The sequence below is a fragment of the Hemitrygon akajei genome, chromosome 14 (assembly GCF_048418815.1).
Source record: "Hemitrygon akajei chromosome 14, sHemAka1.3, whole genome shotgun sequence".
Classification (NCBI taxonomy): Eukaryota; Metazoa; Chordata; class Chondrichthyes; order Myliobatiformes; family Dasyatidae; genus Hemitrygon; species Hemitrygon akajei.
The window spans coordinates 41,147,246-41,168,811 of record NC_133137.1 but is presented as its reverse complement, the minus strand read 5'-3'; the positions used below and the strand labels follow the sequence as shown (position 1 = coordinate 41,168,811).

The window sequence follows — 21,566 nt, the reverse complement described above, 5'->3', positions numbered from 1 at the left end:
GGGAGTATTTAGCAGTAAACTGGATAAAGAAACTTGAAACTTGAATAATTTATCTCCTTCTCACCCTGTTTTGTTCCCTGCATTTGGCTGGGTGTTTCTTTATTTACAAAATCCCCAATGTTAAACAAAGTAATCTCTCTCGTCTCCACGCCCATCCAAACAGAAATACTGTAATTGTTGTGCTGTATTGGTTGTTCTATGCAACCCTTTAAGCCATGAGCTGAAATAACCACATGGGATTTCTGAATCCTGGGAAATATCGTAGCCTTGTTGCAAAGAGCAGGTCAGGTGTTATTTACGTAAATTTCTTGTGACTCATTTCATTTAGTTGTGTTTTTTTTAAACACAAAAGTATTCAAACAATAACTGTCTCGCCTAAGAGTCCATCTGTTTCCTCTATGTTCTGGCAGGAAATTTGTGGTAGCTATTATAGACAGGGTTTAGGGAAGGGAAAGAAATTGAGAATTAGGCTGTATTCCACTTGAATTTGGTCCTTCAGTGAAACTCACAACAGTAATAAAATACAAAATCTGGAGATTCAAATGATACAATCTTAAAAACAAATTAAGATTTGACATATTAAAAATTTGCTCAATAAAGCACTTCTAATTTTCAGTAATGAGCTTTTCAATCTTCATGATTAGCCACATTCCTCCATTGTAATTTTATAAATTTCAGTGGCTTAAATTGATTGTTTTTCCTGTAGTATCACAGGAACATATGAATTATTTGGTGACACTTCACTGTTGCATGTTTTATTATTAGCAGCCTGATTATATTTGTGAAATGTATATAAATTAACCTGACTCCATAGATGCTGCATGATCTGCAGTAAGAAAGTGAAAGATCTTATTCTTGTTGCCCCTGAAGCTGAACAAATGGTCCTTGCTCCTTCCCTTTGCCTCTACATGCTACTCTTTCAGAGTATAAGGTACAGACACATGGACATTTCTCCAAAAGGAAGCCAGTTAATTTCCCAGTTTTCACCGCTGAGGCTAAATCTATGCAGTGAGCCCCAGTCGAGCTTATAACCATATAACAGCTACAGCACGGAAACAGGCCATCTCGGCCCTTCTAGTCCGTGCCGAACGCTTAAACACACCTAGTCCCACTGGCCCACACTCAGCCCATAACCCTCCATTCCTTTCCTGCCCATATACCTATCCAGTTTTACTTGAAATGACAATACTGAACCTGCCCCTACCAAATTCCCCCTCGTGTTACCCTTAAACTTTTGCCCCCTAACTCTCAACTCATGTCCTCTTGTTTGAATCTTCTCTACTCTCAATGGAAAAAGTCTATCCACGTCAACTCTATTTATCCCCCTCATAATTTTAAATACCTCTATCAAGTCCCCCCTCAACCTTCTATGCTCCAAAGAATAAAGACCATATTATCAAATGCACAAGTTGTGGAGAGAAAGCACCAGGTTCATCACCTTCTCAAAGACAAAGGTGAAAAGAACTCTTAGATGTAAATGACATCTGGACCTACCAAATATTTGCAGTGTGTAGTTGTCCTGCATTTTTGAAAATGCAGCAGCAAATTTTGCATACATTGAGCTCCCCCTATTGGCAATGTGTTAATGACTATAAAGCTGACTGATATAATGTTGGTTAAATAATGAATATATTGGTCAGGACACAGATCCACAGGAGACTCAGAATGTCAACTTGGGATTCTTAATATAATCTGATCGAGAATGATGCCTCAGTTTAATAGCTTGTTTTAGAGATTGAATTGCTGAGATTTCAAATCTCTTTTGGTACTGTGCTGCTAATTGGCCTAGATTTTTTTTTGTATTTGAGACTCTGGAGTAGAACTTCAACTCAGCCTTGTAGCTTAGGCAAAACTGTTGCCAATTTGATTGTGGCTGCAGAAAGGGAGTTGCCTTTTAGGAAGGAAATGTCTGTCATATGTCACAAAGGATATAAACACTGATGGTGAGTGAACCTGTGCAGTGAGATCAGTCCTGTTGTGACTCAGGTTACTTCATGAAGATGAAAATTCTATTAATAACAAATGCAGTAATAGAGAATGTATTGTCAAGCAACAATTAGAAGAAGCATACTGTTTTCACACAAAATTACTTCAGAGTAAAACTCCAATAATTTGCTGTGTGTTTTTTTAGAACTGATGTTTTCAGCATCTGACTCACAGGGTCCTTGCTACCTACAAAATAGTTAAACAGAGTTTTACTGTATTTGATATTCTCAAACAGATGAAACTGTACCTTCCACAACTCAAACTATGGTCTATCAATAAAGTAAGTGTTTTAAATATGGTGGAACTGACTCTTGGGTTGTGGTATTTCTAATGTCTGCTGTCACAGCTGGAAGTCTGTAGTATTTAATGACCAGAGATGAGACTACAGATGCTGAACTCTGGAGTAAAATAAAAATTAGCTGCTGAAGGAACTCAACAGGTCAGACAGCATCTTGTGGAGGGGCAGTATCTCAACACAATGTTGACTGTCTATTTTCCTGCACAGATACTGCCTAACCTGAGTTTCTTCAGCAGTACTTCTGTTAACTGTGGTCACTCAGCTTCATTGATTTCCATCTGCATCTAATTATTACCAGGATAACTAGTATTAAAAGGATGCCTGCGCTATCTCATGCAAAGTTGCTGCTAGACCAGCTGAAAATTTATAAATAATATCTTAAATAGTGTGTTTATGCGCATGTAGATGGACTTGTGAATCTGAACTAATGTTGCAGACATTCTGGTGTTGTCAATAATTATTCACAAAGATTTTATATATTTGCCATATTATAGTAAGGTTATGAATTAGCAATCAATTCAGTCCTCATTTTAAGACCATACAAGTTAATTTTTAGATTGAGTTTTAGATTCCATGTTTTCACTGTTAATTGAATTGTTTTGCTGTAATTATAGCAGATCACCTGGCAATTCTTTTGTATTCCTTTACTGGTATGTGAGCATTACTATTGAAACAGACATTTGTTGCCCATGCGTATCACCATTTAGAGGCTGATGAACCACTGCCTTCTGCAGTGCCTCTGGAACTTGGTGTAAGAATTAGGCTTGGCAGTGATGAGGGGTCAATAATAGATTTTCAAATCAGAAGAATCCACCAGTGGTTTTGTTATCATGTGTGCTATTCTTGGTGAGTGTATATTGGGAAGTACTTAGCCAGATTGAACCTGCCTTAGATGTTTGTGGAGAGACAATTGACGAGTTTCCACATTGATGACCAATGAAACTAATTTTTCACAACAAAATTATTGGAATATCAACCAGTTGTACCTAAATAGTATTAAGGCTGCTGGGCTGTAGTTTTAATATTTCACTTGCAAGTGCTAAGACCTGTGCACTGTTCAGATTGGTGGTTATGAATGTGCTCATTTTACAGCTGTGAAAATGACTCGTGCTGCAGGAATTCCTAACGTGTCTGAAAAAATTGTGGATGCACTTGTGAATGAAGGGACTGGACAGCAATTAACATCTGCTCAAGTTCAGTTAATCAAGACTATGATACACGAAACCTTGGAAGATTACAAGTAAGGAATATTCATCATTTTTTTAAAAATGAAGGATTTAATGCAAGCACAAGAAAATCTGCAGATGCTGGAAATCCAAAGTGACACACACAAATATTGGAGGAACTCAGTAGGTCAGGCAGCATCTGTGGAAAAGAGTAAGCAGTCAACATTTCAGGTTGAGACCCTTCTTCAGGACTGGGAGGGAAGGGGAAGATGCCTGAATGAAACAGTGGGGGGGAGGGGGGAAAGGCAACCTTCCAATTCTCTGGTACTTTTTCTGTCCTTATTGATGATGCAAAGATTATCGCCAGAAGCTCAGCAATCTCCTCCCTCACTTCCTACAGTAGCCTGGGATATCCCATCTGGTCCTGGTGACTTATCTAACTTAATGCTTTTCAAAAGCTCCAGCACATCCTCTTTCTTAATATCTATATCCTCAAGTGTTTCAGTCCACTGTAAATCGTCCCAACAATTGCCAAGTTCCTTTTCCCTGGTGAATATGGAAGCAAAGTATTTATTTAGTATCTGTGCTACCTCCAACTCCGTGCACACTTTTCCACTATTGTACCTGATTGGTCCTATTCTCACAGCTTATCCTCTTGCTCTTCATATACTTGTGGAATGCCTTGGGGTTTTCCTTAATCCTGCTTGTCAAGGCCTTCTCATGGCCCCATGTAGTTCTCTTAATTTCATTCTTCAGCTTCTTCCTGGCAACCTTGCAATTTTCTAGAACTCTGTCAGCACCTAGTTTCTTGAACCTTTCGTAAGCTTTTCTTTTTTCTTAACTCGATTTTCCACATCCTTTGTGTCCGATGGTTCTTTTACCCTACCTTCCTTTCCGTGCCCGAATGGAACAACTGAATGGTTATATGGGAGGCAGGGTTTGAGGGTCGGCACAACATTGTTGGCCGAAGGGCCTGTAATGTGCTGTACCTATGCTGTAATGTGTATGTTCTATATCTATGGGGAATGCCATGTAAATGTTCTCTGAACATTTGCCACATTTCTGCCGTCCATTTCCCTGAGAACATCTGAGAAAATAGACACATCTCAAACCATCAGGCGAAATGCATCTTTGCAAGCTGTCTCTACTTGTCCGCCAAGTGCTCTGCCTCTTCACTTAGGTTCCTACCCCTGCAAATCTAGTTTAAACCCTCCAATAGTATTGGCAAGCCTTCCTGCCAGGATGCTGGTTCCCCTTGGATTCAAGTGCAACCCGTCCCTTTTGTACAGGTCACACCTGCCCCAGAAGAGTTCCAATGATTCAGAAATCTGAATCTGAATCCCTGCCCCCTGCTGCAATCCCTCAGCCATGCATTTATCTGCCACCTCTTTTTATTCCTATACCAGCTGTCATGTGGCACTGGCAGCAATCTCGAGATTACTACCCTTGAGGTCCTGCTTCTCAGCTTCCTTCCTAACTCCATGTATTCCGCTTTCAGATGCTTTTCTCTTTTTCTGCCTATGTTGTTGACCTCTGGCTGCTCACCCTGTCTTTTCAGGATATTGTGGGTGTGGTCAGAAACATCATGAGCCCTGGCACCTGGGAGCCAAACTACCACGTGTTTCTTTTTTGCGCTCACAGAATCACCTGTCACCCAACTATAGAAACCGTTATTACTGCTGCCATCTTTTTTTAGGAGTAGAGGAAGGAGGAGAGGACCCAAGGGCAGGTGAGAAGTAAAAAGTTAGAGTGGGGAATAGAGGAAGGAGAACTTTGTTCACCGGAAGGAGAACTTGATATTCATACTATCAGGTTGGAGGCTACCCTGACAGAATATAAGCTCCTCCACCCTTAGGGTGGCCTCGTGTTGGCACAAGAGGAGGCCATGGATTGACACGTCAAAATGGGAATCTGAATTAAAATGTTTGGCCACTGGGAAGTCTTGCTTTTGGTGGATGTTGTGGAGGTGCTTGATGAAGCGGTCCCCCAATTTACAATGAGGAGGCCGCATAGTGAGCACAGGATACAATAGATGACCCCAGTGCATTCACGGGTGAAGCGTTGCCTCACTTGTTGGGACTGGGTCCCTGAATTGGAGATAAAAGTGGTGAATGGGCAGGTACTGCACTTGAGCTGCTTGGAGGGAGATTGGTGGGGAGGGACAAATGGACAAGAGAATCACAGAGGGAGCAATCCTTGTGGAAAGCAGAGGGAGTGAGGTAAAGCTATGTTTTAGTGTTTGGGTCCCTTTGGAGATGGTGGAAGTTGCGAAGGGTATTGTGTTGGATGCAGAGGCTGATGGAGTGGTAGGTAAGGACAATATCACTATTACAACGGTGGGAAGATGGAGTGCAGATGTATGGGAAATGGAGGAGATGTGGTTGAGGGCAGCATCAACAGTGGAGGGAAGACAGTCTCAGACAGCTCTGATGTCCTGGAATGCAAAGCCGCATCCTGAGAACAGATGCAACAGAGGCAAATAAACTGAGGAAAAGGAATAGCATTTTTACAGGAGATGGGGTAGGAAGAAGTGTAGTCCAGATAACTATGGCAATCAGTAGTTTTATCAAAGATGTTTGTTGATACTTTGTCTCCAGAGATGGAGAGATCAAGAAAGGGGAGGAAGGTGTCAGATGGCCCAACTGAATTTAAGGGCAGGGTGGGAGTTAGAGGCAAAATTGATGAAATTGACAAGCTCAGTATTGGTGCAAAAAGCAGCACCAATATAGCAGTGGAAGATTTGGTGGAGTATAACCTTCAATCATAGACTGTTCTACATGGTGAACAGAGGCGGGCATAACTTGGGCCCATTCGAGTACCCATGACTACCCCTCAGTTTGGAGAAAGATGGAGGAGCTGAAGGAAAAGTTGTTCTGGGTGAGGATGGTGATAGAGGGGAATTGGTTGGTTCTTCTGTCAGGCAAGAGATGAAAGGCTTTGAGGCCTTCCTGATTGGGGATAGAAGTGTATAGGGACTGAACATCCATGGTGAAGATAAGCGGTCAGGGCTAGGGAATTGAAAGTGACTAAGAGGATCAAGGGCATGAGAAGTGTCACGGATATAGGTGAGAAGGGACTGAACCAAGGGGGCCTAGAATGGAATTGAGCTACGAGAACATGAATTCAGTAGGGCAGGAGCAGGCAAAAACAATAGGCCTACCCAGATGGTCTGGTTTGTAGATCTTGGATAGGACGTAGAAGCAAGCAGTGTGGGGTAAGGGAGCTATAAGTTTGGCAGTGGTTGGGAGTTCTCCAAAGTGAATGAGGTCAGAGATGGTAACAGAGACAGTTTTCTACCTGTGTGGAGTGGGGCCTTGAGGGGTAGGTATCTGAGAGTTGTCACCTGGCCTCAATGTAGAGATCAGTGTGCCACACAACAACAGCACCCCCTTTGTCTGCGGGTTTGATGGTAAGGTTGGGATTGATGTGGAGAGAGTAGAGGGCAGTGCATTTGGAAGTGGTCAGGTGGAGGAGGAGAAGAGGAGTGTTGAAATCAAGACAGTTGATTTAATGCAAGCCTTATTTCAAGCATGCAAGACAAAAGCAAGTTAACTGGATATCTGTGTAGAGTTAACACGAGGAGATCTGCAGATGCTGGAAATTCAAACAACACACACAAAATGCTGGTGGAACACAGCAGGCCAGGCAGCATCTATAAGGAGAAGCACTGTTGACGTTACAGGCCTGACAAAGGCATTTTGTATGTGTTATCTGGGTAGAGTTGACATTTTGTTTTGAAAAGTTGATAAAGAACTGGTTCTAATTGTATGTTCCATTTTCTGTTCCATTGTACAGTTTTTATAGACACATTGTATGTAAGTTATGACTGAAATTTTAATCTTTCTCAATTCATCCAGAGATGCATGGCATCGAGATGTTGTGAACCTGCAGCTAGAGATGATAAAGCAATTCCAAATCCAACAGGTAATTTAAATGTTTTGTTTTGGGCATGTTATTATACAGATGAGATAATGTATAGTATCAACAAAAGACAACTGGGGGTAACTATTTTCCAAAAAGATTCCTGTAAATGTCTTGTTCATGCTATCTTAAAATAGTGTTTGAAACTTCAGCTGAAGTGTGTCATCTGGGGTGTAGAATGTGGGGGGAAGCATAATAGGAGGTAAACATTGACCCTTAGCTGTTATTCAGAAAGATTTTTGTCTTGGTTCCACTTTCCTGTCTGTTCCAAGAACTTTTGATTCCCCTACACCTCAAAAAAAAAACAATTTCAGTCACAATTGAATCTCAATCTGTCAGGTAAAAATAAAAACAGAAACTGCAGTTATTGGAAATCTGGGATAAAAACAATGCTGAAAATAGTCAACAGGTTAGGCCAGATCTGTGGGAAGCAAAACCATTAACAGCTTGGGTAGAAGACCCTTAATCAGAATTAGGAAAGAACAAAAAAGTTCTAAGCTGCATGGAAGGTGGGAGCTGGGTGAAATTCCTGGTAGGATAAAACTGCATGGGGATAGTCTGTCAACAGGTTATCTGGTTAATGGGTGAAAGGTTATCTGGTTAATGGGTGAATGGGGGCAGTTACAGTAATAGCATGAGTTAAAGAAATGCAGAGCAGAAAGATGTGCCCATCATTTTTAACTGAGTATGTGTGCAGGATGGTTTTTTGCAGCAATACATAGAGGTACCGACTAGAGAAGGGGCAGTGTTGGATCTCCTGTTAGGGAATGAGATAGGTCAAGTGACGGAGGTATGTGTTGGGGAGCACTTCGGGTCCAGTGATCACAATGCCATTAGTTTAATATAATTATGGAGAAGGATAGGACTGGACCCAGGGTTGAGATTTTTGATTGGAGAAAGGCTAACTTTGAGGAGATGCGAAAGGATTTAGAAGGAGTGGATTGGCACAATTTGGTTTATGGGAAGGATGTAATAGAGAAATGGAGGTCATTTAAAGGTGAAATTTTGAGGGTACAGAATCTTTATGTTCCTGTTCGGTTGAAAGGAAAGGTTAAAAGTTTGAGAGAGTCATGGTTTTCAAGGTATATTGGAAACTTGGTTCGGAAAAAGAGATCTACAATAAATATAGGCAGCATGGAGTAAATGAGGTGCTCGAATATAAAGAATGTAAAAAGAATCTTAAGAAAGAAATTAGAAAAGCTAAAAGAAGGTATGAGGTTGCTTTGGCAAGTAAGGTGAAAATAAACCCGAAAGGTTTCGGCAGTTATATTAATAGCAAAAGGATAGTGAGGGATAAAATTGGTCCCTTAGAGAACCAGAGTGGACAGCTATGTGTGGAGCCTAAAGAAATGGAGATTTTGAACAATTTCTTTTCTTTGGTATTCACTGAGGAGGATATTGAATTGTGTAAGGTAAGGGAAACAAGTAGGGTAGTTATGGAAAGTATGATAATTAAAGAAGAGGAAGTACTGGCACTTTTAAAGAATATAAAAGTGGATAAGTCTCTGGGTCCTGACAGGATATTCCCTAGGACCCTGAGGGAAGTTCGTGTAGAAATAGCAGGGGCTCTGACAGAAATATCTCAAATGTCATTAGATACGGGAATGGTGCCGGAGGATTGGCGTATTGCTCATGTTGTTCCATTGTTTAAAAAAGGGTTCTAAGAGTAAACCTAACAATTATCGGCCTGTAAGTTTGACGTCAGTGGTGGGTAAATTATTGGAAAGTATTCTTAGGGGTAGTATATATGATTATCTGGATAGACAGAGTCTGATTAGGAACAGTCAACATGGATTTGTGCATGGAAGGTCATGTTTGACAGATCTTATTGAATTTTTTGAAGAGGTTACTAGGAAAGTTGACGAGGGTAAAGCAGTGGATGTTGTCTATATGGACTAAAGTAAGGCCTTTGACAAGGTTCCGCATGGAAGGTTAGTTAGGAAGGGTCAATCATTAGGTATTAATATTGAAGTAGTAAAATGGATGCAACAGTGGCTGGTTGGGAGATCCCAGAGAGTAGTGGTGGATAACTGTCAGGTTGGAGGCCGGTGACTAGTGGTGTGCCTCAGGGATCTGTACTGGGTCCAATGTTGTTTGTCATATACATTAATGATCTGGATGATGGGGTGGTAAATTGGATTAGTAAGTATGCAGATGATACTAAGGTAGGTGGTGGTGTGGATAATGAAGTAGGTTTTCAAAGCTTGCAGAGAGATTTAGGCCAGTTAGAAGAGTGGGCTGAACGATGGCAGATGGAGTGATAAGTGTGAGGTGCTACATTTTTGGTAGGAATAATTAAAATAGGACATGCATGGTAAATGGTAGGGCATTGAGGAATGCAGTAGAACAGAGTGATCTAGGAATAATGGTGCATAGTTCCCTGAAGGTGGAATCTCATGTGGATAGGGTGGTGAAAAAAGCTTTTGGTATGCTGGCCTTTATAAATCAGAGCATTGAGTATAGGAGTTGGGATGTAATGTTAAAATTGTACAAGGCATTGGTAAGGCCAAATTTGGAGTATTGTGTACAGTTCTGGTCAACGAATTATAGGAAAGATGTCAACAAAATAGAGAGAGTACAGAGGAGATTTACTAGAATGTTACCTGGGTTTCAGCACCTAAGCTACAGAGAAAAGTTGAACAAGTTAGGTCTTTATTCTTTGGAGCGTAGAAGGTTGAGGGTGGACTTGATAGACTAAAATTATGAGAGGTATCGATAGAGTTGACATGGATAGGCTTTTTCCATTGAGAGTAGGGGAGATTCAAACAAGAGGACATGAGTTGAGAAGTTTAGGGGTAACACAAGGGGGAAACTTCTTTACTCAGAGAGTGGTAGCTGTGTGGAATGAGCTTCCAGTAGAGGTGGTAGAGGCAGGTTCGATTTTTGTCATTTAACCATATAACAATTACAGCACGGAAACAGGCCATCTTGGCCCTGCTAGTCTGTGCTGATGCTTACACTCACCTAGTCCCACTGGCCTGCACTCAGCCCATAACCCTCCATTCCTTTCCTGTCCATATACCTATCCAATTTTACTTTAAATGACAATACTGAACCTTCCTCTACCACTTCTACTGGAAGCTCATTCCACACAGCTACCACTCTCTGAGTAAAGAAATTCTTCCTCATGTTACCCTTAAACTTTTGCCCCCAACTCTCAAATCATGTCCTCTTGTTTGAATCTCCCCTACTCTCAATGGAAAAAGCCTATCCACGTCAACTCGATCTATCCCCCTCATTATTTGAAATACCTCTATCAAGTCCCCCCTCAACCTTCTACGCTCCAAAGAATAAAGACCTAACTTGTTCAACCTTTCCCTGTAACTTAGGTGCTGAAACTCAGGTAACATTCTAGTAAATCTTCTCTGTACTCTCTCTATTTTGTTGATAACTTTCCTATAATTCGGTGACCAGAACTGTACACAATACTCCAAATTCGGCCTTACCAATGCCTTGTACAATTTTAACATTACATTCCAACTCCTATACTCAATGCTCTGATTTATAAAGGCCAGCATACCAAAAGCTTTCTTCACCCTATCCACATCAGATTCCATCTTCAGGGAACTATGCACCATTATTCCTAGATCACTCTGTTCTACTGCATTCTTCAATGCCCTACCATTTACGATACTTTCCATTTATTTACCCACCACTGATGTTAAACTGACAGGCCTATAATTGAAAAATATATAAAAACACAAAATGCTGGCAGAACTCAGCAGGCCAGACAGCATCTATGGGAGGAGGTAGTGCTAGACATATACCAGCCTTTTGGGTAAGTGTTACATACGCAATTCAGAATATTAGTCCCACCATGCTCAACCTTTTGATTCCTGACTTTGTCTGAGGTCTCCTGTTCCAAATTCCTACACGGGCAGAGCATCTACCTTAATATGCCCCTTAGATTCTTGTCTCAAATAAGATGACCTCTGATCTTTTTTAAAAACATAATCTGTTAAATCTTACTTCATGGCAATCCATTCATCCTAAGTATCAACCTCATCTTTCCCCTCCACTCCAAGTTGTCCGTGGATCAAAGTGATTACCTTCATCCTGACCCTGAGCACCCAGCATGTCTTCTGGGATTCAGGCTCCCTGCTACAGAGAACAGCATCTACGTCGAACAGTACAACACAATTCCTTTGGTCCACAATGTTGTGCCAAGCCAAACAAATAATTAAATGTTAAACTAAGATAATCCCTTCTGTCTACTCAAGTCCATATTCCTCCATTCTCTGAACATTTATCTAGACTAAGAGCCTCCTAAATGCCTTTATTGTATCTGTTTCCACTGCGCCCTGGCACCACATTATAGGCACTCACCACGCTGTTTCTATATTTAAAAAAAGCCCTCACCTTGCATACATATCCACTGCTATTTATCTATCATCTTTATGGTGCCATAAGACTATTGTATTCCATTTCCAATCAGTCCAACACCCAGTCCCATATGGCCCCCTGCACCACGGAAGTATGATCAAATCTCCTCCTCTTTGCATTTTCTACTCTTGTTCACATAGATGAAAGAAGTTCAATCTGTTGGATGAATGCAGGGACAAAGGCTCTAAGAAATTGGTACAATTCTTTGCTGAATCAAAATAAGCAGCTGCTTGCCACGCAGTGCCATTTAAAAATAATTAAAATTGAATTACTTAAAATGTTCTAAAATTTTCAATAAATTAGTACCAGAATACTTGTAAATAATTAAGATCTCAAAGCCAAAGCAAAACCCTTCCTAATCTGCAGGGCAAGAAGGCTTAACTTTGATCCTGTGCCACATCAGAGCTAATTGAGAGCCAATTCCGAAACATAGAAAATCTACAGCACAATACAGGCCCACAAAGCTGTGCCGAACATGTCCTTACCTGAAAAATTACCCAGGGTTACCCATAGCCCTCTATTTTTCTGAGCTCCATATACCTGTCCTGGAGTCTCTTAAAAGACCCTATCGTATCCACCTCCACCTCCGTGGCCAGCAGCCCATTCCACGCACTCACCACTCTGCACTTTTAAAAAAAAACAAATCAAAACTTGCCCATGATATCTCCTCTGTATCTACTTATAAGCACCTTAAAACTGTGCCTTCTTGTGTTAGCCATTTCAGCACTGGGAAAAAGCCTCTGACTATCCACACGATCAATGCCTCTCATCATCCTGTACACCTCTATCTGGGTTAAACTCCATCTGCCGCTTCTCAGCCCATTTTTGCATCCTATCAATGTCCCGATGTAACTTCTGACAGCCCTCCACACTATCCACAACACCCCAATCTTTGTGTCATCAGCAAATTTACTAAGCCATCCCCCACTTCATCCAGGTCACTTATAAAAATCGCGAAGAATAGGGGTCCCAGAACAGATCCCTGAGGTACACCACTGGTGACCAATCTCCATGCAGAATATGACCTGTCTACAAACCACTCTTTGCCTTCTGTGGGCAAACCAGTTCTGGATCCACAAAGCAATTTACCCTTGGATCCCATGCTTCCTTACTTTCTCAATAAACCTTTCATAGGGTACCTTGTCAAATGCCTTGCTGAACTCCATATACACTACATCTACTGCTCTACCTTCATCAATGTGTTTAGTCACATCCTCAAAATTGCAATCCGCCTCATAAGGCATGGCCTGTCTTTGACAAAGCCACATTGACTATTCTTAATCATATTATGCCTCTCCAAGTGTTCATAAATCCTGCCTCTCTGGATCTTTTCCATCAATTTACCAACCACTGAAGAATGACTCACTGGTCTGTAATTTCCTGGACTATCTCTACTCCCTTTCTTGAATAATGCAACAACATCCGCAACCCTCCAATCCTCTGGAACTTCTCCCATCCCAATTGCTGTTACAGTCTCTTCCCTCACTTCCCACAGTAGCCTGGGGTACATCTCGTTCAGTCCCAGTGACTTATCCAACTTGATGCTTTCCAAAAGCTCCTGCACATCCTCTTAATATCTACGTGCTCAAGCTTTTCGGTCTGATGTAAGTCATCCCTACAATCACCAAGATCATTTTCTGTAGTGAATACTGAAGCAAAGTTCTCATTAAGTACCTCTGTTACCTCCTCTGGTTCCATGCACACTTTTCCACTGTCACGCTTGATTGGTCCTATTCTCTCACGTCTTATCCTCTTGCTCTTCACATACTTGTAGAATGCCTTAGGGTTTTCCTTAATCCTGTCCGTCAAGCCTTGTCATGGCCCCTTCTGGCTCTCCTAATTTCTTTCTTGAGCTCCTTCCTGCTAGGCTTATCTTCTAGCTCTCTGTCATTATCTAGCTTTTTGAACCTTTTGTAAGCTCTTCTTTTCTTCTTGACTAGATTTACAACAGCCTTTGTACACCATGGTTCCTGTATCCTACCATCCTTTCCCTGTCTCATTGGAACGTACTTCTGCAGAACTCCACACAAATATCCCCTGAATATTTGCCACATTTTTCCATACATTTCTGAGAAATCTGTTTCCAATTTATGCCTCCAAGTTCCTGCCTGATAGCCTCATATTTCCCCTTTCTCCAATTAAATGCTTTCCTAACTTGTCTGTTCCTATCCCTCTCCAATGCTATGGTAAAGGAGATATCGTTGTGATCACTATCTCCAAAATGCTCTCCCACTGAGAGATCTGACACCTGACCAGGTTCATTTCCCAATACCGGATCAAGTACAGACTCTCCTCATGTATGCTTATCTACATATTGTGTCAAGAAACCTTCTTGAACACACCTAACAAACTCCTCCCCATCTAAACCCCTTGCTCTAGGGACATGCAAATCTATATTTGGGAAATTAAAATCTCCCATGACGACATCCCTGTTATTATTGCACCTTTGCAGAGTCTGTGTCCCTATCTATTCCTCAATGTTCCTGTTACTATTGGGTGGTCTATATACTAAAAAAAACAGTAGTTATTAACCCCTTCCTGTTCCTAACTTCCACCCACAGAAATTCTGTAAACCACGTCCTCCTCCTTTTCCATGGCCGTGACACGATCTCTGATCAACAGCACCATGCCCCCACCTCTTTTTGCCGCCCCCCCCCCCTGGTCTTTTCTGAACAATCTAAAGCCTGGTACTCGAAGTAACCATTCCTGCCCCTGAGCCATCCAGGTCTCTGTAATGGCCACAACATCATAGCTCCAGGTACTGATCCATGCTCTAAGCTCATCCGCTTTGTTCATAATATTTCTTGCATTAAAATAGACATATCTCAAACCATCAGTCTGAGCACGTCCCTTCTCGTTCACCTGCCTATCTCTGTCACACTGTCTCCAAGTTTTCTCTTATTTTTGAGCCAACAGCCTCTTCCTCCGTCTCTTCAATTTAGTTCCCACCCCCCCCCCCCCACCCCCCAGCAATCCTAGTTCAAATTCTCTGCAATAGCCTTAGCAAACCTGCCCTCCCTGTGATTCACTTGCAATTTGTCCTTTTTGTACAGGTCACTCCTGCCCCAAAAGAGGTCCCAATGATACAGAAATCTGAATCCTTCAGCCATGCATTTATCCTCCACCTCACTCTATTCCTATACTATATTCCTATACTCACTGTTTGCATTTCAAAGGATGTTTGAGGTTATCCAGGATTTAACAGCATCATTATCATCAGTGACTTTGTCGTAGATTATTATGTCCTTGCACTCAGTGTGATTCCTCCATATGTCGAGTCACAAAAGGAAGCCAACCTTCAACTAATGCCATCCATTCTGTGATGTCCAGATCCAGTAGAGCCTGTTAGTCCAAACTACCCAGTGTAATGCTGAAGGCTTATACTCTTGGCTAGTCACATCTTACCTACACATCTTATATTTTATATAAGATCTTATACTCTTGGCTAGTCACATCTTATATTTCAGTATAGTAACAATACTACACGACAAAATATTTGTTTTTAAAATCCATGTATATCCTGCCTACAGATAACTGGGGACATTGAACAATGTTGTGCCATCTCATCCTGACTGACAGCTGGTAAACAGTGAAGTTAGGCATTCACAATCTCCAAGGCAGCATTTGACATTCAATGACTTGCTGTATACTAGAACAAAGTCAGTGAGCTGAATGGCCTAATTCTGTTCCAATGTCTCATGTCATTTACTATTGAATGGTAACCAAACTGGGCCAGCCATAGTTAGAAAGGGCTTATAAAATGAAATTGAAAAAAGTTATTGAGGGAAATGTAAAGGACAATACTATTATTGTAAATGAGAATCCTGAGTTTTGTGCATTTAAGTTTGGTTTAGTTTGTATTGAATTTGTTTGAACCATCTATTAGTGCTTTGTGCAGACTTGTTAAAGACTCCAATATTGCATTCTCCTTTCAGAATGAAATCCATGCTTTATTTGAAAGATACTCGATTAACGAAGCACTGGTGGCAGAAAACGAGAGGCTGCGAGAAGAAAATAAGAGACTACGAGCTACATTTTAATAGAAGAACATTGAATGCTCACAATAACTATTTCGCACTGAGAAAAAGCAATAACTTCCATAAGGCAAGCAGAGATGGAGGCTGATGTCATCCTCTTGCTATTTAATATGTAGATGTTCCATAAAGCAGACCAGTAATCTTGAATATTTGGCCCTTTTTGATGTAAAATGAACCAGAAACATTTGTCTAAGTGGATGGAATAAAGGTATTAAAGGTCCCTCAAGAGGCTAAACAGTTGAATTCTGATGTATTGCAACTAATCTTCCAAGAAGTGTGCTGCAATCTGGACTTCTCCAGAATAGAATTGTACGAGAAAGGTGTATTGAAGTTCAAAATGAGCATCAGATTGAAGATTTGATTAGATATGTCCAGATCCTAACACAGATTTTACTCAAAGCATAAGCAATAAGTGAACGATTGTTTTATAACTTGGCATTTTCTACCTTCTATGATTTTGTACAAATGATTGATTTGCCTACAATGACCGTACTTGTTCATATTTTGAAATCGTCGATTGCTTGTTGTAGGTACCTTTAATTCTTTTTACATCAGCTACTTAAAGACAATAGCTAGTATTTTCTCTGTTTCTGGTGCAAGCAGTAATTTAAATATTGGAGAAGTGAATCTAAATATTTTAACAAGTTGCATTATTACTGAAAGGATAGTCTAAAGTGCCTTTTTCAGATTTATGGAATAACCAGGTTACACAACCAATAAGACAGTAATTCTGACACTTTGTTGTCTGACCTGATTTTCAGCAGTTGTGTGGAATTGCCATTGTTAATATTGATCGACTTACACTATTTTGTAAAGAATTTCGTATGAATTCTGTTTTTGAATTAACAGTTAAATTGCAGTATATTTTTGATGGAAAATATACTATATTAAATGTGATGTTGCAATAAATATATTGGTAAGCATTTTGTGCTTAATATACGACTTAAAAGCAAAACGCTTCTCATTGTAGCAAAGAATATAGTAGTTTTATAAATTAAAATACTTCAACTTAATAGTAATGTAACATGGGGCAGGTCATATTATTTGGGATTTGAATATTTTAATAACTCGAAGTCCAATTAAACCCAAAGCCTTTTATACTTTTCAGGTATTGAAAGACGTGCTTGACCTTCAATGTTTCAGGAAAGATTTTACACAGGATTAAAACTTTACTAGTAGTTGTGTACTCAGAAATGCCATATGACCAGAAGATATAGGAATGCAGTCGGACTATTCTGCCCATTAAGTTTCCTCTGCCATTCCATGATGGCTGATATACTATCCCTCACACCCCCATTCTCCTGCCTTCTCCCTGAAACTTTTGACACACTTACTAATCAAGAACCTATCAACCTTCACTTAAATATACTCAATGAATTGGCTTCCACAGCTGTTGATGACAATATTTCTACAGATTCACCACCCTCTGGCTAAAGAAATTCCTTCTCAACTCTTTTCTAAATGGATGTCTCTATTTTGACAATGTACCTTCTGGTCCTATACTCATCCACTATAGGAAACATCTCCACATCCACTCTATCTAGGCCTTTCAATATTGGGTAAGTTTCAATGAGGACCTCCACCCATTCTTTTCTAAACTCCACTGAGCACTGGCCCAGAGCCATCAAACGCTCCTCATACATTGACCCTTTCACTCCTGGAATCATTCTTGTGAACCTCCTCTGGACCCTCTTGTGAATCTGGAGATTCATGTTTCCTGCTGTATCCATTCTTTGTTCTTCTTTCTGGGTCTGTATCCTAGACGAGCCTTGCTGCTCTCCTTAAAGACTGAAGAAAAGAAAAGCATTCCATCTCCACATTGTGTTGATCTTGTCTACTGACACATCCTTATCAAGGTCTTGCAAGGCCTGGAATCTGTTCAAAGCTGAATGGTGATGGCAGATTTCACACTGATGTCCTTGAGCTCTTCAACATCCAAATGTCTTTGTACATATGTTCTGGTCCCAGTGCTTTTCAGCTTGCATTTCATCACTTCTACAACAAGGAGGTCATCACTTCCTGTATCTGCTCCTCCCTTCACCTTTGCATCCCGGAAGGATCATCACGTGCCATTGATCAATCTGGTTCTTGTCATGTCCTCTGGGTGAGCACCGTGTCAGTTTGTGGATTTCACAGTATGGAAAGAAGGACCCTCCTGTGACCAGATTGTTCATGGCACAGAATCCTACCAATCTTTCACCAGTGTTATACAGTACATTGTTCACATATTTCTATGCCCATGACCCTAGTGAAGTGCAAGTTATTTCCCACTTTGGCATTCAGATCTCCCATTATGATCGTTATATCATGGCATGGTATTAACTCCACCTCCGATTGCAGCTGTTTGTAGAAGGTGTCCTTTTCGTCAATGTCACTATTGTTAGTTGGAGTACAGCACTGGATCATGTTTATGTTCACTTGCTTCACTTTCAGTGTGACTCTCATCAGTCTACTATTAATTGGTTTCCACTCCAGCAAGCACTTCTCAATGCCTTTCTTCAAAATGACAGCTACACCATAATGTCGCTGACCACCTTCCTTTCCTGAGTATAAAACTGTTTCACCAGTTGCTGGCTTCAGTCAGTCAGACCCTGTCCATCTGCTTTCACTGATGCTCAGTATGTGAAGGTTGTAATGGCGCATTTCTGCAGTTATTTGTGCTAGCTTGTCAGTGTTGTACGTTACAAAAAACAATTTTGGTCTTGATCTTGGTGGTGTTCAGGGCTATCTTCATCAGTTGGGGATATTATTTAACCTGGTGATTGGGTTTTGAAGCAAACAACGAAAGATCAGCAGGGAGGCATTAGGTGGACTCCTTTCTCAACTTTAGAAGACAATAGGTGCAGAAGTAGACCATTCGGCCCTTCGAGCCTGCACCGCCATTCTGAGATCATGGCTGATCATCTACTATCAATACCCGGTTCCTGCCTTGTCCCCATATCCCTTGATTCCCCTATCCATAAGATACCTATCTAGCTCCTTCTTGAAAGCATCCAGAGAACTGGCCTCCACTGCCTTCCGAGGCAGTGCATTCCAGACCCCCACAACTCTCTGGGAGAAGAAGTTTCTCCTTAACTCTGTCCTAAATGACTTACTCCTTATTCTCAAACCATGCCCTCTGGTACTGGACTCTCCCAGCATCTGGAACATATTTCCTGCCTCTATCTTGTCCAATCCCTTAATAGTATATGTTGCAATCAGATCCCCTCTCAATCTCCTTAATTCCAGCGTGTACAAGCCCAGTCTCTCTAACCTCTCTGCGTAAGACAGTCCGGACATCCCAGGGATTAACCTCGTGAATCTACGCTGCACTTCCTCTATAGCCAGGATGTCCTTCCTTAACCCTGGAGACCAAAACTGTACACAATACTCCAGGTATGGTCTCACCAGGGCTCTGTACAGAATTTGCTTTGTAATAAAGGCCAACATTCCATTAGCCTTCTCCACTGCCTTCCCTTCAAGACCTTGCATTGCTGACACATGCAAGAGAAAGCTCAGTGCTTATGTATCTTTGGTGGACAGGTTGGACTCGAGTCAACCAGAGGAAGACTGAGACTGTGACCCTCAATGTAGAGTCTCCTCCTCCCATCAAGGCATATGATGTTAACTTGCCCAGCTCTGGGAGGTTCTACCCGGGCAGCATCATTCGATAGGATGGTGGGACCAAGGCCAACATCTAGTGCAGACTCAGCAAAGCTAGAAATGTCTTCAGGTCAATGAGCAATATATGGAGATCAACCCAGTACAGTGTCCACATCAAGGTGAAGTGGTACCAGAGTTAAGATCCTCCATATATTTTCTGGCCAAGAAAGATCTCCAACCACACCAGTGTCACCGAGAGGACATGGTCACAATCATGATGATGAAATGTTGGAGATGGAGAGAAGAATTGCCAACTCCATCAAAATACTACTTCACTGGACCTCTGAAAGGTGGAGGGAATGGGGGAGAAAAAAAGATAATTTGATGCTGTACCTTAGAGGCAGAAATGAAGACCCTGAACCACACTTGGGCACAAGAGAGAAGGTGGCTAAGGACAAACAGCCCTAAACACAGCAATATAACAGGCAATTGATTATGATGATTCCTCCCACAGTCCAAAGATGTACCAGTTGGTAGCTTAATTGGTTATCGTAAATTGTCCAGTAATTAGGCTAGAGTTAAATAGGTGGGTTGCCGGGCGGTGTGGCGTATAGTGCTGGAAGGGTCTGTTCTGCACTGGATTTCTAAATAAATAATCTGTCAGAAACCTTTGAGGAAATAGAAGGCAGAATAGACAAGGGTGAGTCAGTGGGTGTTGTTTACTTGGGTTTTCAGAAGGACAAGGTGCTGCAATAGAAACATAGAAAACCTACAGCACAATACAGGCCCTTTAGCCCACAAAGCTGTGCCGAATATGTCCTTACCTTAGAACTACCTAGGCTTACCCATAGCCCTCTATCCAGGAGTCTCTTAATAGACTCTATTGTTTCTGCCTCCACCACTGTTGCCGGCAGCCCATTCCATGCACTCACCACTCTACGTAAAAAAAAAAAAACAAAAAAAACCAACATCTCCTCTGTACCTACTTCCAAGCACCTTAAAACCATGCCCTCTCGTGCTAGCCATTTCAGCCTTGGGGAAAGCCTCTGACTACCCACATGATCAATGTCTTGTACACCTCTATCAGGTCACCTTTCATCCTCCATCATTCCAAGGAGAAAAGGCCGAGTTCACGCAACCAATTCTCCCCAATCCAGGCAACATCCTTGTAAATCTCCTCTGCATCCTTTCTATGGTTTCCACATCCTTCCTGTAGTGAGGTGACCAGAATTGAGCTCAGTACTCCAAGTGGGGTCTGACCAGGGTCCTATATAGAGGCAACATTACCTCTCAGTTCTTAAATTCAACCCGCAATTGATGAAGGCCCAATGGACTGTATGCCTTCTTAACCACAGAGTCAACCTGTGTAGCAGCTTTGAGTGTCCTAAGGACTCGGACCCCAAGATCCCTCTGATCCTCCACATTGCCAAGAGTCTTGCCATTAATGCTATATTCTGCCATCATATCTACCAAAATGAACCACCTCACACTTATCTGGGTTGAATTCCATCTGCCACTTCTCAGCCCAGATTTGCATCCTATCTCCACACTATCCACAACACCCCAACCTTTGTGTCATCAGCAAATTTACTAAACCGCCACTCCACTTCCTCATCCAGGTCATTTATAAAAATCACAAAGAGTAAGGGTCCCAAAACAGATCCCTGAGGCACACAACCGGTCACTGACCTCGATGCAGAATATGACTCGTTTACAACCACTCTTCGCCTTCTGTGGGCAAGCTAGTTCTGGATCCATAAAGCAATGTCCCCTTGGATCCCATGCCTCCTTACTTTCTCAGTAACCCTGGCATGGGGTGCCTTATCAAATGCCCTGCTAAAAGCCATATACACTACATCTATGGCTCTGCTTTCATCAATGTGTTTAGTCACATCCTCAAAGAATACAATCAGGCTCGTAAGGCACGATCTGCCTTTGACAAAGCCATGCTGACCATTCCTAATCATATTATGCCTTTCCAAATGTTCATAACTCCTGCCTCTCAGGATCTTCTCCATCAACTAATCAATCACTGAAATAAGATTCACTGGTCTATAATTTCCTGGGCTATCTCTACTCCCTTTCTTGAATAAGGGAGCAACATCCACAAACCTCCAATCCTCTGGAACCTCTCCCGACCTCGATGATGCAAAGATCATTGCCAGAGGCTCAGCAAACTATTCCCTTGCTTCC

At 41.5% G+C, this 21,566-nt stretch overlaps 1 protein-coding gene across 2 annotated transcripts in view; it reads left to right on the top strand.

Annotated features, from left to right (window-relative positions):
- Positions 1 to 16,714, top strand: part of nedd1 (NEDD1 gamma-tubulin ring complex targeting factor) — a 77,784-nt gene extending 61,070 nt beyond the window's left edge. For both annotated transcript variants that reach the window (XM_073065899.1, XM_073065900.1), the window contains exons 14-16: positions 3,377 to 3,524; positions 7,308 to 7,374; positions 15,690 to 16,714. In XM_073065899.1, the coding sequence (XP_072922000.1) occupies positions 3,377 to 3,524; positions 7,308 to 7,374; positions 15,690 to 15,794 (320 nt within the window). In that variant the 3' untranslated portion in view covers positions 15,795 to 16,714. The remainder of the gene's footprint in view (positions 1 to 3,376; positions 3,525 to 7,307; positions 7,375 to 15,689) is intronic.
- The last annotated feature ends 4,852 nt before the right edge of the window (positions 16,715 to 21,566 follow it).